General features: G+C 55.2%; 2 protein-coding genes across 2 annotated transcripts; one reads left to right on the plus strand and one right to left on the minus strand.

The window, feature by feature from the left end:
• Positions 1-4507: 4507 nt before the first annotated feature.
• Positions 4508-7641, minus strand: TRIR (telomerase RNA component interacting RNase). The gene is made up of 3 exons (XM_024767632.1): positions 7225-7641; positions 5250-5327; positions 4508-4945 (listed from the first exon to the last, which is right to left on the minus strand). The coding sequence occupies exons 1-3, from the start codon at positions 7573-7575 to the stop codon at positions 4838-4840; spliced, it is 537 nt and encodes a 178-aa protein (XP_024623400.1). The 5' UTR covers positions 7576-7641; the 3' UTR covers positions 4508-4837.
• A 1417-nt stretch (positions 7642-9058) lies between these two features.
• On the plus strand, positions 9059-15304 carry GET3 (guided entry of tail-anchored proteins factor 3, ATPase). The gene is made up of 7 exons (XM_024767255.1): positions 9059-9245; positions 10056-10203; positions 13079-13227; positions 13320-13470; positions 14218-14325; positions 14417-14597; positions 14945-15304. The coding sequence occupies exons 1-7, from the start codon at positions 9085-9087 to the stop codon at positions 15091-15093; spliced, it is 1047 nt and encodes a 348-aa protein (XP_024623023.1). The 5' UTR covers positions 9059-9084; the 3' UTR covers positions 15094-15304.
• Positions 15305-15665: the final 361 nt, after the last annotated feature.

Below are 15665 nucleotides of genomic sequence, written 5' to 3' on the forward strand. Positions count from 1 at the left end.
AAACGCGGCCGTATATGAACTGCGGAGGCTTCCGTACGCCGTTCAAACTGGCCTAGAAGAACCAATCAGGAGAAACAGCCGTCGCACGTGGCCTGGCACCGGGAGACCTAGGCCCAGCGGAGGCCGGGTCACGTGACCGAAGAGATGAAGGCTCTCTAGGCCTCTCTGGCCGGCCGGTCCTCCCACCATCTCGTTTTCTCAGCCTGCCTCAACGCCGGCCTGACAGGAGCTCTTTTCTGGAACTAGGAGTTTGGTGGCGCGTGGGACTTTTTGGTGTATGGTGGACCTGGAAACCCTTCAGTCAGAGCCACCTGCGCCTTTGTCACCCCCCCCTCCTCTAAGAATTTAACTGTGCCTTCCTCCCTCCATCCAGACGGTACTTGGGAGGAGTACATGTGCGTGCAGAGAAAGAGTGGAGGGGACTGAGCCTGGGGTGGACTTTATACCCGAGACAAAGGAGGGAAAGTCAGACAAAGGGAGTGCCTGAGACGGGCTGGGTTCCTGAAGAAGCCTCTGCCATATTTTGCGTTATTTATTTTCCAGTACTGTTTGACAACTTTTAAAAGGATATAAAAAAATAAACCCACGAGGATATAAAATTTTAAACGAAATGAACTAATAAAATAAACGCTAGAGCAAAAGGCCTATCTCCTTTCGTTCCCTGAGGCTGAATGAAGTGAAACAGTTAAGGAAATTTAGGTAAGGGAAGGAAGATGAAAAAAGACATTCCGTGATTCTTGTGCCGTCTGAGGACAAAGTAGGGCACCCCTTTTCTTTCTCTTAAGAGTAAAGCGGAGTAGGGAGGAGCATGAGCGTCCCCGTTCCCCCCGCCCCACGTCTCCGCCCTCCTGACAAAAAGTTGGGCGACCTTATGCCCCTCGGAGCTTTAGTTTCCCCATTTGTCGAATGGGTATAAGAATAGTTTGCTGGGTTTGAGATAATCCAAGTTAAGCATTACAAGACCTGCAGTAAATTGTTCTTCAAAAACGTGGCTTTTACTCCGAGGTTCAAGGCCGTCCTTTTACCGTATTTGGCTCCTCCCTAAACCAATATTTACTGAATTCACTGAATCAACTAGGGCTCTAATCCCAAAGAACAACCCAGCCCTGACCTGAGGGACGTTTTGGCCTCGGGAGAGGCACAGGTCAATTCTTGCCCCAGCCTGGAGGAGGGGGACAATTTTCTCAGTCCACTTGCCATTGGCAAAGTCAGTCCTGGCTCCGTTCATTCATGAAAAACAGGTACCTAAGCCCTCTCTTGCCGAATACTGGGGCCGCCAGGGTTTTGGGAAGGGTCAGCTGACGCCAAACTCCACTTCAGGAGTTGGGATCCCTAAAGTAGCGGACTGGATTCCCACCTCAGCCGGCTCCGCTAGACAGGAAACCGGTTTGAGGGACACGTGCGGAAAGCCGCCGCCTTCGCATGCGCAATGGTCTTCCCTCGCGCATCGTGAGGGCCTAGAACTACAAATCCCATCTTGCCGTGCGCCCGCGTCGCCGCGCTTACGGTCTCTGGCTGAGACTCGAATCTGAGGGGTTGGAGAGCTCCCCAGAGTTGGGCGTTGAGCGGAAGGAACAGTGAGGCTGAGGGTCTGGGACGAGATCTAGGGGTTTCAGGAGAGGATGCGAACCGTAGTTTTCTGCTCACGGTTGGGGGTTGCCTCAGACAAGGGTCAGGTGGGGAGCGAGTTGGAGATGCAGGAGAAAATTAATGCTCACCCCCTACTTTTAATATGTCTAGTGTCCAACGGCCCCGAGCAGGCCTCAGGGGAGAGAGGAGTTAGGGCAGAATAATGTGACCCCTGCTGCCTGTATAGTCCACAGTATTGGCCCTCGTGTGATCACAGATCTTTCTTCCTCTCCCCTGATGGTGAATTTCAGTACTGAATCGAAAATCCAAAAAAAAATTTTTTTCCCCGTATTTATTATGCACCTACTGCCTTTCAGTGTACAGATGGTATTCTCACAACAGCGCTGTGCACGGCAAACTTACTTCAACTAGAAGCGCTCAGTGCAAAAAAGAAACTCAAAGAACTGATGCCCAACCGTGAATCTGAGATGGGAGACAAACACCTCTCAATTTACAACAGCCTCCCTGCCTGAGCATCTCATCACACTGCACCTTCCTATCAAGGTATTTCTCAAACACGGTCCCCAAACACAAGCCAGTTGCTTCACCTAGAGAAGCAATAACAGCCACTTTGTCAGAGTTAACGATGGCTGTATGAACAGTGCCCTTACTTTAGAACTTCACTCTACAAGGAGCTTCAGTATTTTATCCCTACTTTATAGATGAAGAACCTGAACCACAGAAAGGCTAAATGACTTGCCCAAGATCACACAGCAAACAGACACCAGAATAGTTTGAAGCTGGGACTGTGTGACTCACCAAAACCTGAATTTGATTCTCCTCCCTCTTCAGACTTTCCCCAGATCAGGGCAGGTGAGCTCAGTGAAAGGAGGTGCTGGGACGCCATCAGCTCCCTCTGCCTCCTGATACTCCAGAATAGAGGCTGAGCTGCTGCAGGGGCGACCTACTTCTCCCACTTATGTTTCTTTTTAAAGATCCAGAGGCTGTGGGTGGCTTTGAGGGAGGAGGAGGTAGAGTTGGCTCCATTGGCTTCCTATGTCCTCTCCCCCACACTACATCCCCAAGGTTAAAGTCACACTTGGGCCAGCTCAGCATCCTGAAAGTAGGAGGGAGACCATTGAGGTGATGTGGAAAATAAACCAGACAAGCCTTACAGTGTGTTAGCAGGAAGTGAGGGGGGACATGTTGCCTGTTCCAAAGGCTGTTTGCTCACTCTTCAAGCCGGGCGTGGTTTCAGCTCAGGGTCTTTGCACCTGCTGTTCCTTTAGCCTGAACACTCTTCCAAGAACCATCTTCACTGCCTGCCCCACCTCCTTCGGGACTTGGAACAAATGGTGTGGCTATTCCCGACCAACTTAAAAGTTGCCATCTCTCCCACTCTGATCACAGTCCCCCTTTCATGCTTTTTTCCCCTGCCACAGAATGTATAACCATGTGGTGTTCTGTATTTTGTTTCTTGTCTGTTTCCCCCAACCAGAATGTTCGCTCCACTAGGACAGAGAGTTTGGTGTTTTTGTGCTCAGTATTTGGAATGCCCCACGCTCCACAGGCTGACTCTGGCAGTGTGAGGCTGGGTAGGTGCTTCCTCAGCCCTCCTCCCCCTGCCTCCACAGGTGGTGGAGGGCCAAGCACATGGTTACCACCTGATCCTCAGAGTCATGATGCTCTCCTGTTGCAAGAGGGTTGGGAGCCTGGCCCTAGGATGGGCAGGAGTGCCGAGCTGCTCAGCATTCATGCCTGGGAAGGCCTGGGAGATGGGCCCACAGCTGGGGGGCCTAGATGTTGCTCCAGGTCTAATAGGTTTGAAAAGAGGTCAGGAGGCAAGGGCATCTTAAAATATTTGTGGGCTCCAGGGAAAGCAGGCAGCCAGGCAGCCTTCAGCTCCAGCAGGATGAGCAGTGAGGCCAGGAAGACACAGAAGTACAAGGAGTACTAGAGGGGCACTAGGGGCATCAGGTTTCCTTTAGGGTACCTTGTCCCCTGATATATCAACTGTCATGTTCTGCAAGGTGGGACAAACAAGCCCCTTCCCTGGAAGGGCTACAGGTAGCTGGCAGGACAGAGCAGCCCCATGGGAATCCAGATCCTAGCCCTCCTTACTTCCTCCACTGCCAGCACCCCATCACCTCCCCTTGCCTGATCATGGCCTGGCCTCCTCCATCTCCCAGGTTCTGCCCAGACCCCTTCAGCCAGAGGGATCCTGTTAAGACAGACTGAATGAAACACATCATGTTGCTCCTTACCTCACAACCCCCCCAAAGGTTTCTCACCCAAATTCTCACCCTGGCACACAAGGCTCTGCATATAATCCACCCATGCTCCTCACTCAGCCAGCTCCAGTCATAGGGGCCTCCTCAAAGCTGCCCATAAGGGCCAGGCACTCTCCCTGTCTTTATGCTGGCTGTTCACTACCCCAGGACAGGCTTTCTCACCTCCCTCAGGACTCTGGTCAGATGTGTCAACTAAAATAGACCCCTCCCTGCAGCCTCTATCCTGTCCTTCGCAGTCACCTCCCAGAATGGCTTCCCCCTTTCATCTGTGTCTGTTTCCTTCCACAATGGCAGGGAGCATGCATGGTCTGTTCTGTTCACTGCAGCAGCCGCAGGGCCCAGAAAAACCCAAGCACACCAGAGGTGCTCAGTGTCTTCTGATTTGAACAAACTGACAGCTTTGGCCCAGCCCAAATGGGACTCTGAAGAGACACTGAACAAGAACACCCAACAGTGGGGGGGAAAGCCAGGGGTGAGACCTGAGGAGAGTTCAGGCCTACAGGAGGTGATGCACCCTCGTTCTCCCCCCACATCCTCCCATATCCCTCCCTCACTGGGCCAGATCCAGGCTTTGGTGGGTGCAGTGCCAGCCATGAGGGGAGGGCTTAGGTTGGAGAACAGCAAAGAAGGCAAACCAAGCACACAGCTCCAGCACTAGGTCAAGTTCTTTACTTCCCAGAAGTGATGGCTAAAGGGAGGGAGGAGAGGATGAGAAGAGGAAGACAGAAAGAGCCAGAGAGAGGGAGGAGCTGGGAAGACAGGGGACAGTAAACCACTGTTCTATGAAGTCTCAGGAGGCAAGTGCTCAAGGTAAAAAAGAGTCCTGGAGAATCGTCCGCAGCTGCAGCAGCTGCGGGAAGCATCTCGGTTTCCTTCTGTATATAAGTCCTTGGGGGAAAAAGGCTGCCGCGCTGCCGCTGCATTAAATAGTTATGTACATCGCAGAGTCCCAGGCCGTGGGCAGGCAGGGAGGGGGGTCATTTCACCAGGGGCCGAGTTTTATCATCATCACCGCACTGGTGGGCTTTGTACTTTTTCACCTCTGCCATGTACTTGGCCCATGCATCACCTTTACTTGTTAATACCTGTTGGGGGGAGGGGAGGGACACACGGGGGTTGGGAAGGAGATGCCAAGGAGGCCAGGAACCAGGGTCAGGACTGTCCTGAGACAGCTGACCCACCCACAGAGTCACCGCAAAGGTCTTGGGTGTGAGGTAAAGATATGGAGAATCAAGTTATCTGGGAACTTTGTTGAAAGCCCTCCTCCCCCACCCAGTACACCCATCCAAGGGCTAGATACTGAGGAGGGAGGGACAGGGCACCTGGGCCAGGAACTGAGGCTGGAAGGAAAAGGCAACGTGGGCGGCCCCCCACACCCAGCCTGCTCACCTCATCCTCCGTCTTCTGCTTCTTGGCTACTATTCCCGTCTTGAGGGCTAGTTTGTTCCCGCCTCTGCGCTTGCCCACCTGGGTGAAGGGACAGAAGACTGCAACGGTTACAGGAGCCGGGGCCCGCCCTTGGCGGCGCTGAGGCCCACTACACCTTCCTAGCCCGGCCCGGTGGCCCGTCCCGACGCCGCGCCCAGCTCCACCAGCCGGCCGACCTGCGCAGCAATCAGAGAGGAGCACACGCGACTCAGCGCCTGCCCTGGGCCCATGATGCCCAGGCAGTCCTGGGCCCCCGGGCTGCCCTCCCAGGGAGAGAAAAGAATTCCCACATCGGTGGGGACGAGCACTGTCCTCACCCTCCCCTAGTAGAAACCACACAGACAGCAACAGCTCCCTTTATTGAGCACTTACTGTATGCTAAGCCCTGTGCCAAGTGCTTTGGATATACTATCTCCTTCCACTTTCACAGTCACCTTACGATGAAGGTTACCATCCCCATTGTAAACATGAGGAAACATCTCTGAAAAGGAGACGCCTGTACCATGGATCATGCCAAGAGCAAACAGTGGAGCTGGATTCAGGGTCAGGTGTGTCTAGGCCACAGAGCAGCATTCTTAACCACCAAGCGACACTGTTCACCTCCACGTAACCGGGCCTGGCCTCTTTGCGGGTGCTCCTGCAAACGGTCCCTTGATGAACAAATGAAACAGGCAGCGACAACTACTGCTATTCTCACTCACAGAGGGGCACTCGGCCTCCACCCAGTTCTCACACCAGCCCAGGTCCTGCCACTTCCCCTTCCTCAAACATAAGTCTTACTCTGAACTTTCATCCTGGTCCTCTGTTTTCTCCCACACACTTGAGGGTTTCTTGTGCCCCAGGGGCTGCAACAGGCTTTACAGACATCCCATCCCTATCCCTCAGCCAGGCATTAAGTGACCTGCGCTGCTGGGACTATTCTCACACTCATTTTTGACGGATGAAGAAACTTGACCCCCAGTTCGTTACTCTCACACCACACTTTTTTCTCCATACCACAGGAATTGCTCTCAACACCAGAGACAAAGCAAGCTCAGAGTTGACAATCAACGTAGGTACCATTTCTGTGGCCTAGAGTTTCTCAATCGCATGTACTAGTGACATTTTGAACTGGATCATTTTTGTTTGGGAGGGGGAGACGGTTGTTCTGCGCATTGTAGGATGTTGAGCACCATTCCTGCCCTCTACTCATAAATGTCAATAGCACTCCCTCCCCCAGTTCTGACAACCAAAATATCTCCAGACTTTGGCAAATGTGGGGATGAGGTGAGGGGAATCGTCCCCAGTTGAGAACCACTGGTTTAGCCCTTCCTATAAGAAAGGCCCAGTGCTAATCACATCAGAAGATGCGATGATGCCCATTTTTACAAGCAGGGAAAATGAGGTTAGACCAGACCAGATGCCCCAGGAAAGCAGAGATGCCTGTCATAATCAACACATCATACCCATCACCTAGCACACTGCCCAGCACAAGGTAAGGTGCTCAATAAATGGACACTGGACGAATGAGACTCAGGGAACTCAAGCAAATCTCCTAGGGTCACACAGTAAGCAGTCTGAGTCTCTCATCCACACAGCTCAGAGTCCAGACTTGACTATGCCCCCCATCCCCATAGTGGGAGATGGTCCCAGTATCCAAAGTTCGGGATTCCACTCAAACAGGAATCCTGGTATCCTGGTTTCCCCATCCTCGGAGCGCTGTTTCCAATGGAATTCCCCCCAGCTCCCAGTTCTTGCGGGCATACTGCGGGGGTCCCCACCTCCGCCCCCAGACCTCTCTCGTCGAGAATCCAGTTTCCGAATCCTCAGCGGGTGACCCGGACGGCTCCCTCATCGGGGTCGGAGGGTGGACCTGGATCCCGCTCCCCTTTCTCGAGCCCGATTCCCCCTGCCAAGGAAGGCCCTGGTGCCCGCCCCCACCCCCGCGGCTCCTTACGAAGCTGAGCGTGGGGCCCGGGCCGCCCTTCCTCTTCGGATCCCCGGGACCCGTGGCGGCGGCGGTGGCCGGCTGGTCGGGTCGCTGTGGGCCTGGGGGCGGCTCTTCCTGCCGCTGCCGCTGCTCCTCCTCCATCTTCCGCTTGAACAGCTCCAGGAAGCTGCCGTCGTTGGCGAACAAGTTCACGCCGCCCGACACCGGGCTCGAACCCGCGCCCGACACTTCATCATCCCCGCTCTCGGGCGACGTCCCGGGCCCGGACTCAGCCCATCGGCTCCCGCCGCCGCCGCCGCCCGCGGGGCCCGGCGCCTCCCGGCCCGGAGGTTCCGCCCGTCTCCCTCGGGCAGCCATTTTGTCGCCAGGTACCTCGCAAAGGATTCCGGGAAGGCCGCTCCGGGCCCGCGCTTGGCGCCAGACTTGCCTCGTCCCGGGCAATGCATGCCGGGAAGACCGGTCTGGCCCTCAGGCATCCGCAGTGGAGGCGGGGCATGAGGGGCGGGGTGAATGAGGAGTAAGGTTTGACGCTACGCGCCGGCGGGCAGACGCCCCGCCCCGCCCCGCCCCCGCCCTGCGGATCATTAAAGCCCTGCTAGACTCCCGCAGGCGTTACGCAGAGATGGTCTCTTCCGGAATGAGACTATTGTCTGCGCCTGGGGCTGTAGCGGGCTCTCGGAGTGAGGTTCCCGCTTGGGACTTAGGGGCGTATTAGCTTTTCGGGGCTAGAATCCACTTCTGGCACCAGGGATAATCTCAGTGAGGGGTGGGACCTCGCCTGAGGCTGTGTGCTCAGCTGACACCTCGGAAGCTGGGTCCCTAACTAGGACTAACTAGAGGGCATATCTAGCCTGGGCCCCCAGAATAGAAATGGTAGTGTCTCTGGATTGGGTACCTGTCTCTGGGGTGGAGCTTTTATTTGGGAATAGAGACACAGCTGACTCCAAGGAGCGGGGGTCCCCATTTGAAAGTCAGGGTATTATTTTATGTGCTAGAGTACTCATGAAACCGCGGATATTTCTAGGCTGGAGTCTCCAAGAGTGTCCGCTAAGGGCCTGGGACCCAGCCTGTATTCCTGCCCAGGGCAGAGTTTCAGAGAATTGGCTGAACTGGAGTTTCCCCTCGGACAGAGAGCAAACTGGAAGGAGGTTTTCGGGAACAGGGTCCCTTCTACGACAAGGAGCGCAGTTGCAAGTGTTGTCCCTGCCCTGTCCTGTCCTGCATGGGGGCTCAGGGCTCACTGGACAAGGATCTGCGGACCTCGCCCACAGCAGCCCCGGGACCATCTCCAGCCAACTAATCGGTTCGTTTATGATTGGTTTGCGTCAGGAGCCCGGTGGTTCCCAGCCAATTGAATAACAGAAGAGACGGGACTGAGGCGGTGTTGGAACCCAGGTTGGAGAATAGGGGGGAAATGATCGACATGAAATTGAGCCTATGGGGTCAGGTCAGGGTGGACCTCGGATCTAACTTCTTGAAAAAGGTATGCGGCGGGTGTTTGGCCGGTTGCTAAGGAGAGGTTGGCGGCTACCGGGACCTGAGAGTGATTGGTAAAAGTAAGAAAAGATGTAGCCAATGAAAGGAGCGCTGCAAGATTTAGGGGCCAATCAGTAAAGGGGAGTAACCTGGGATGTACCAATATGTTAATTAGGAAGGGGGAGTCTTTGAAGAAAATATAGACAAGAGGCCGACAAACTGAACCTTGGAAGGGGAAGACGTTGGAAATATAGCTTCTATTAGCTCCTAAAAGTTAGGCCATGAGAAAATTGGTTCAATCTTCTAGCCTTGATGGGGTTGTGATTGGAAATTTCCCCTGTAGGTGCTTTGCATGGTGCGCTCCGCTTGATCACGTGAGCCGTTTCCAAGATGGCGGCAGGGGTGGCCGGGTGGGGGGTTGAGGCAGAGGAGTTCGAAGATGCCCCTGATGTGGAGCCGCTGGAGCCCACGCTTAGCAACATTATCGAGCAGCGCAGCCTTAAGTGGATCTTCGTCGGGGGCAAGGGTGGTGTTGGAAAGACCACCTGCAGGTAAGGAGGCTGCGGTGGTGGCCGGGAAAACGGGTGGGATGTACCACAGGGCGAAGGGGAGGCCAAGGACCGGGTCTTCCACCACCAGCCGGGCAGGAGGGCTGGGCTGGGGCCTTCTGGGTTGTACTCTTCGGAAGTTATCGAGAGCAAATGGAAGCTACCTCCTGAATGCAGGCCTGTTCAAGGGCTGAACCACATTGGATCCAGCGCACGGGAGCCTGAAGAGCGTTTAAATGTCCCAAATCAGCTAGACTGTACCAGAGTGAGCCCAGAGTAGGGGGAGGGGCACCGGGGCGAACTATCCTAGTCTGGTGAACCTTGCCATTCTATGCCCACGTGGGGGTGGGGGTGGAAGGCGGGAGAGAGGGCACATGATCAGACTACCCATTCAGCTGGGAAGAGGGGGAGAGGTCCCCGGAGCAAATTACCCTGGACAAGTGGACTGAACTATCGAATTTAGCAGGAGGTGCAAAGGACCCCTTAGCTTAGAGTTGAGGGAGGGGACACAGGGTCAGGTTGGCTGGATAGCTGGACCATGTTACTTTGTGCCAGCAAGGAAGCAGGCATCAGGCAGGACGGACACATTCATCTGAACCTTACCACTATATAGCCAGCTGGAGGGCTTAGTAGGTGAGGTCTGATAGGGTCCCTCTGCAGGGATTGAGGCTTGATCCCAGTCATCCGTACTCTTCTCTCAAGGCCCTTGCTGATCCAGGTCCCCTGCTCCTGGGACCCTTCTTCTCCCCATGCAGACCTAAGGAGCAGAGCCTAACCCTTCACTTCCCACCTTTTGGCCTTTCCCTTGCCCAGCTGCAGCTTAGCAGTCCAGCTATCCAAGGGGCGGGAGAGTGTTCTGATCATCTCCACTGACCCAGCCCACAATATCTCCGATGCATTTGACCAGAAGTTCTCCAAGGTGCCTACCAAGGTCAAAGGCTATGACAACCTCTTCGCCATGGTGAGTCCTGCCCATTCTCCTCTGTCTCTCCACTTTCACTCCTTCTTCAGCATACCCACAGGGGAACGAGTGAGGAACGTTTGTGGAGCAGAAAGGAAGCCAGAGTGACTGGCGCTTAGTGAGCAAGGGAAGGGAGGGAGACATCAATCAGGACCACATGGTATAGGACCTTGCAGCCCACTGAGATCAGTTTAGCTTTGTTTCCAAGTTAATGGGAAGCTGTTTGTTTTTTTTTTGTTTTGTTTTGTTTTTCTGTACGCGGGCCTCTCACTGTTGTGGCCTCTCCCGTTGCGGAGCACAGGCTCCGGATGCGCAGGCCCAGTGGCCATGGCTCACGGGCCCAGCTGCTCCGTGGAATGTGGGATCTTCCCGGACCAGGGCACGAACCCGTGTTCCCTGCATCGGCAGGCGGACTCTCAACCACTGCGCCACCAGGGAAGCCCAAGCTGTTTGTTTTAAGCAGAGTAATGTCATGGCCAAATTTGTTTTCCAGAAAGTTCCCTGTAGCTCTCATGCAGAAATTGGATTGTAAGTCAAGGATGGAAACAAGGAGACTGGGACAGTGACCAGGCTAGGAATGATGGCAGCCCAAAATTGGGAGGAGGGGTGAGAAGTGGTCAAATTTGGGATGTATTTTGGAATTAAAGCAATTTAACTGCTTTTTTGTAATGGGTGAGAGAAAAAAATGAATTAAGCATAAGTACATGTCTTGGTTATCTCCCTGGGCAGCTGAGGTGGGGAAGACTGGGAGAGAAGCAGGTTTAGAAGACCAAACCTCAGGAATTTTATTTGGCCACAGTGAGACCAAGGTGCCCACTGGTCATCCAAGTAGAGACATCAGGACAGCAGCTTAGGTATGTGAACCTAGAGCTCAGAGGAGGTTGGCGTTGATTTGAGAGTCATTGTCCCAAGGGTGGTATTTAATGCTGTGTGAGTGGAGGAGCACGTGAAAGAATAGAGAGGCCCAGAAACAACCCCGGGGGCACATCAGCATTTAGGGCCCAGCAGAGGAGGAGGAAGAACCATTGAAAGAGGCCGAGAAGGAGCCACAGGTGAGGTGGGAGGAAAGCCAGAGAGTGTGGGCTCCTAAGCTCTAGGAGGACAAAGGGACTAGGGCAGAAAGGTTGTCGGCTCTAGCAGGCACATCAGTTTTAAGCAGATCACCCTGGGAATGGGGGCAGAAGCCTGCCTGGAATGGGTGAGCTGAGGTAGACACAATGAGCACCATGATGGGAGCAGAGAAATGAGCATGGCCATCCCTGGAGGGGGAAGGGAATGAGGGTTAAGGAAGGCTTTTCTGAGGAAGGAGATGCTAGAGCATGTTTGTTTGCTGCTGCACATGCTTCAAGGAATTCCTTGGTGGTCCAGTGGTTAGGACCTTGGGCTCTCACTGCCAAGGGCCCAGGTTCAACCCCCGGTCGGGGAACTTAAGATCCCACAAGCTGCGCGGTGCAGCCGAGGGGGTGGAGGGAAGCTTCAACTGGGAGGGACAAGTGATATTGCAGGAAGGAGTAAGGATGCCGGCTGAGGACAGGCCTCAGGCAGGTGTGAGCTCACTCCAGCACACAGACCCAGGACTTGGGCTCTGCCAGGACCAGGGGCTTAGAAGGAATGTGGGGGGACTGGGGAGTTTCCTGGGAGGAAATGAGGGTGTTGGCAGCCAGTGGCTTCGCTTTCTCATTGAGACACAGGCGAGGCACAGGCCTCAGCAGAGGGTGAGGGACACACGGGCCAGAAGGGGTTTGAGGAAGAAGATATGGCATTAACATTCCCATGGGTGGATTTTCTGGCTCGTCGAGTGCCTGTTAGAGATTTGTGATCAGGAATAGGGAGCAAGGTTGAGTTCTTCGTCTGGGATGTTCCCCTGATGTTCACCTCGGTGTAGCCATGCCAGCGAGCTGTGAATAAACAGGATGGGGCTTTTGCCAACCACAGAGGGAGAAGGGAGTGTTTGCAGAGGCATCTTGTGGAGACTGGGCTGGATAAGAGTGCCACCCAAGAGGGACACTGACGGTGAACACGCGGGCAGAGGTGCGGGGATGAAGTGGCCCAGGAAGGTCTAGAATAACAGGAAGTGAGAAGGCTGGGGTCAGAGAGTGGCCTGGTGACTAGGAACAACCCATCAAGGGTGTGACTGTGGGGGGGCGATGTGTGGACAAGCTCCCTGCAGGGAAATGACCTCTGAGGCCAGGGAGTGGAGGGCTTCGCCACAGGAAACATGAATTCAAGTAGAAGAGGTGACACAGGCGGGAGATAGAGAGGCAATGAGTGCAGGACGGGCCGGGGACCCCAGGCTTGGTCATCCCCTTCATGGAATCTGCATCCATGTTGAGGACCTGCTCTGTGCCAGACACTTCCAGGCACTGGGGACACAGCAGTGAACAAGACAGAAAAACCCCTGCCCTTGTGGGGCCAGCATTCTGGTTGGGGAGACAGGCGAAAAACATGCTAAGTAAACCATGTGAGGAGAGGCCAGATGTTAAGAAGAAAGGAAGGCAGGGCAGAGGGGGCTAGGGCTGCACTGTTAGATTGGGCGGTCAGGGATGACTCATGTTAGAGGAATGATCTGGAAGAGGTCACAGGCCCGGGTGGGGGAACAGCCCATGAGAAGGCACTGCAACGCACTCTGGCTTCCCTCTGGGACACTGAGCACAGTTGGCGATTTTCCATCTGCTTGTGAAAGACTTTAACAATCTGTGCCACCACCCGAGACCTTAAGCGCCTAAGGGAAGGGCCAGGGCACCTCAGAGGTCTCCCCAGCTGTGACCTGGTGAAGGGCTGTGCTCAGGGCACCCCACAGGCTCCCTCGGGCTCCGTGCCCAGGTGGGAAGGCTCCAGCAACAGCAGCCTGAGTCTTGACCCTCTCGGCCCCCAGGAGATTGACCCCAGCCTGGGTGTGGCGGAGCTGCCGGACGAGTTCTTTGAGGAGGACAACATGCTGAGCATGGGCAAGAAGATGATGCAGGAAGCCATGAGCGCCTTCCCAGGCATCGATGAGGCCATGAGCTACGCAGAGGTCATGAGGTCAGGCCCGGCGGGGACTCTGGGTGCCCGGTGCTGCCTGGGGCTAGGGTGGAAGAAGGGGCAGAGCGGGCCTGATCCTCATCTCCCCGCAGGCTGGTGAAGGGCATGAACTTCTCGGTGGTGGTGTTCGACACAGCGCCCACAGGCCACACGCTAAGACTGCTCAACTTCCCCACCATCGTCGAGCGGGGACTAGGCCGCCTCATGCAGATCAAGAACCAGATCAGCCCCTTCATCTCACAGGCAGGCAGAGCCCCAGGGCATCCAGGAGTCCCCTGAATCAGAGTGGGCCCCCGGACCCCAAGATGTGCAGAAACAAAGGCATTTCCCACATACGCTCTCAGTCAGCGCTTCCCAATGGATGGGATGGATCTTCACTGTGGGGGAACTGTCCCCCCTACTCCACAGCACTCAGTGTCCCTGCCTCCACCCACTGAGTGCCCCAGACAGAGCTTGAAAGCACATATCCCAGAGCCAGATGGCCCGGGTTCGAATGCTTTGCACTCTGGTGTGACACAGCTCTGTGACCTCAAGTCACTTCCCCTCTCGGGGCCTTATCTGTCAAATGGAGAGGACGCGAATCCCCCCATGGGTTATTATTAGCACGACATGACAACCCTGATGCCTTCACACTTTTGCACACCACTGACACCTCCTTGGTTGTGTGTGGTCCCCCGGCGGGGACCTGTGCCTCAGTCACATTTGTGGGGCACTTACTGTGTGCCAGACACTGTTCCAAGCACATGACATGTCATATAGCACAACAGCTCTACACATGAGGAAACTGAGGCTCTGGGAGGTCAAGCTAACCTGGCCACAGTCCCGCAGAAATGGCAGAGCTAGGGTTGGACCCCTGCGATCTGCTCAAGGGCCCACACCTTTAACCACTGGGAGGTGTCAGGAGTCGTCCCCCGGGTGTCTAGTGAGCCCAACCCAGGGAGTATAATGTGCCCCAGGTAAACCATGAGCCCTCTCACATCGTCCCCACAGATGTGCAACATGCTGGGCCTCGGGGACATGAACGCAGACCAGCTGGCCTCCAAGCTGGAGGAGACGCTGCCTGTCATCCGCTCCGTCAGTGAGCAGTTCAAGGATCCTGTGAGTTGCGGTCCAGGCGGGCGGCAAGAAGCTCAGGGGAAAGAGACAGGGCTGAAATCTGCCCCTCCCTGTCCTGTCTTGGATCCTGCAGGAGCAAACCACCTTCATCTGTGTGTGCATTGCTGAGTTCCTGTCCCTGTATGAAACGGAGCGGCTGATCCAGGAGCTGGCCAAGTGCAAGATCGACACGCACAACATCATCGTCAACCAACTCGTCTTCCCTGATCCCGAGAAGCCCTGCAAGATGTGTGAGGCCCGCCACAAGATACTGGAAGCTGGGGTCCGTCCCAGCCCAGCCAAGGCACTGCTGACCTTTTACTGTATTCTCTGACCTTTTGCTCCAGCCCACCTTCTGTTCCTCGCCCCAACCCCCTGCCCTTCACCCACTGCTTCAGACCTGATTCTGGCCTTCATAGACTGGCTGGCCTGGCCTAGATACCTCTCACCCTGGGGAGTGGGAGGTCCAGCCCAGTGGTCTCTGACCTCACTGGCACCACTCGCACCTATGTCCCTGTGAAGCCCTTGCTCATATTCTCTCCCTGACTCTGGGAGACCCCTAGCCTGACCCTTTACGTTAATCACATTCTGTCCCTGCCCTGTGGCCCTGCTGCCTTCTGCCCTCTACCCCTGCCGCAGATGGAGGACCTATATGAAGACTTCCACATTGTGAAGCTGCCACTGCTGCCCCATGAGGTTCGGGGGGCGGACAAGGTCAACACCTTCTCTGCTCTTCTCCTGGAGCCCTACAAGCCCCCCAGTGCCCAGTAGCACCACCACCAGCCCCAGCTGCTGCCATTTCACACTCAGCCGCCACCCACCGGGGCAGAGTTTGCACAAAGTTCCCCCATAATACAGGGGAACCACTTGGGGGAAGGGAGGCAGGGAGGGGGTCTTTTCCCCCTGGTGGGGCTGGGGGAGCTGTAGCTGCCCCCACACCTCTCCCCGCCTCTCCTCCCTCAATAAAATGATCTTAAACTACTGTGGATGTTGACATGGGGGGTTGGGGCCTAGTACCTCCATGTACAGTTGCAAAGGTTGTACACTGCACAAAGATGTCACATCCAGAGAGGCATAGATGTATGTTTAGGTCTCTCACAACAGAGACCTAATAGAGATGTGTGTTTATTGTGGTAATTCTGGAAGGAGGGTTCTTCTGTAAAGGGGTGCCTTTTTCTAGCTTTGTATGGGTAAGGGTGTCCTCTGGGGCTGTAAAGCCTGGAGTAGAAGAAAGGGGCATCTGCCCTCTTCCTTCAAGGCTCAGAGCGTGGGAACGGGGAGGCCCCTTGGCCAGCCCCAGGCTGGTGGGGAGCGGATTAGGTCGGCAGCGGGCCCAGCACTGC

The sequence above is a fragment of the Neophocaena asiaeorientalis genome, unplaced genomic scaffold (genome assembly GCF_003031525.2).
Source record: "Neophocaena asiaeorientalis asiaeorientalis breed wild unplaced genomic scaffold, Neophocaena_asiaeorientalis_V1.1 scaffold87, whole genome shotgun sequence".
Taxonomy (NCBI): Eukaryota; Metazoa; Chordata; class Mammalia; order Artiodactyla; family Phocoenidae; genus Neophocaena; species Neophocaena asiaeorientalis.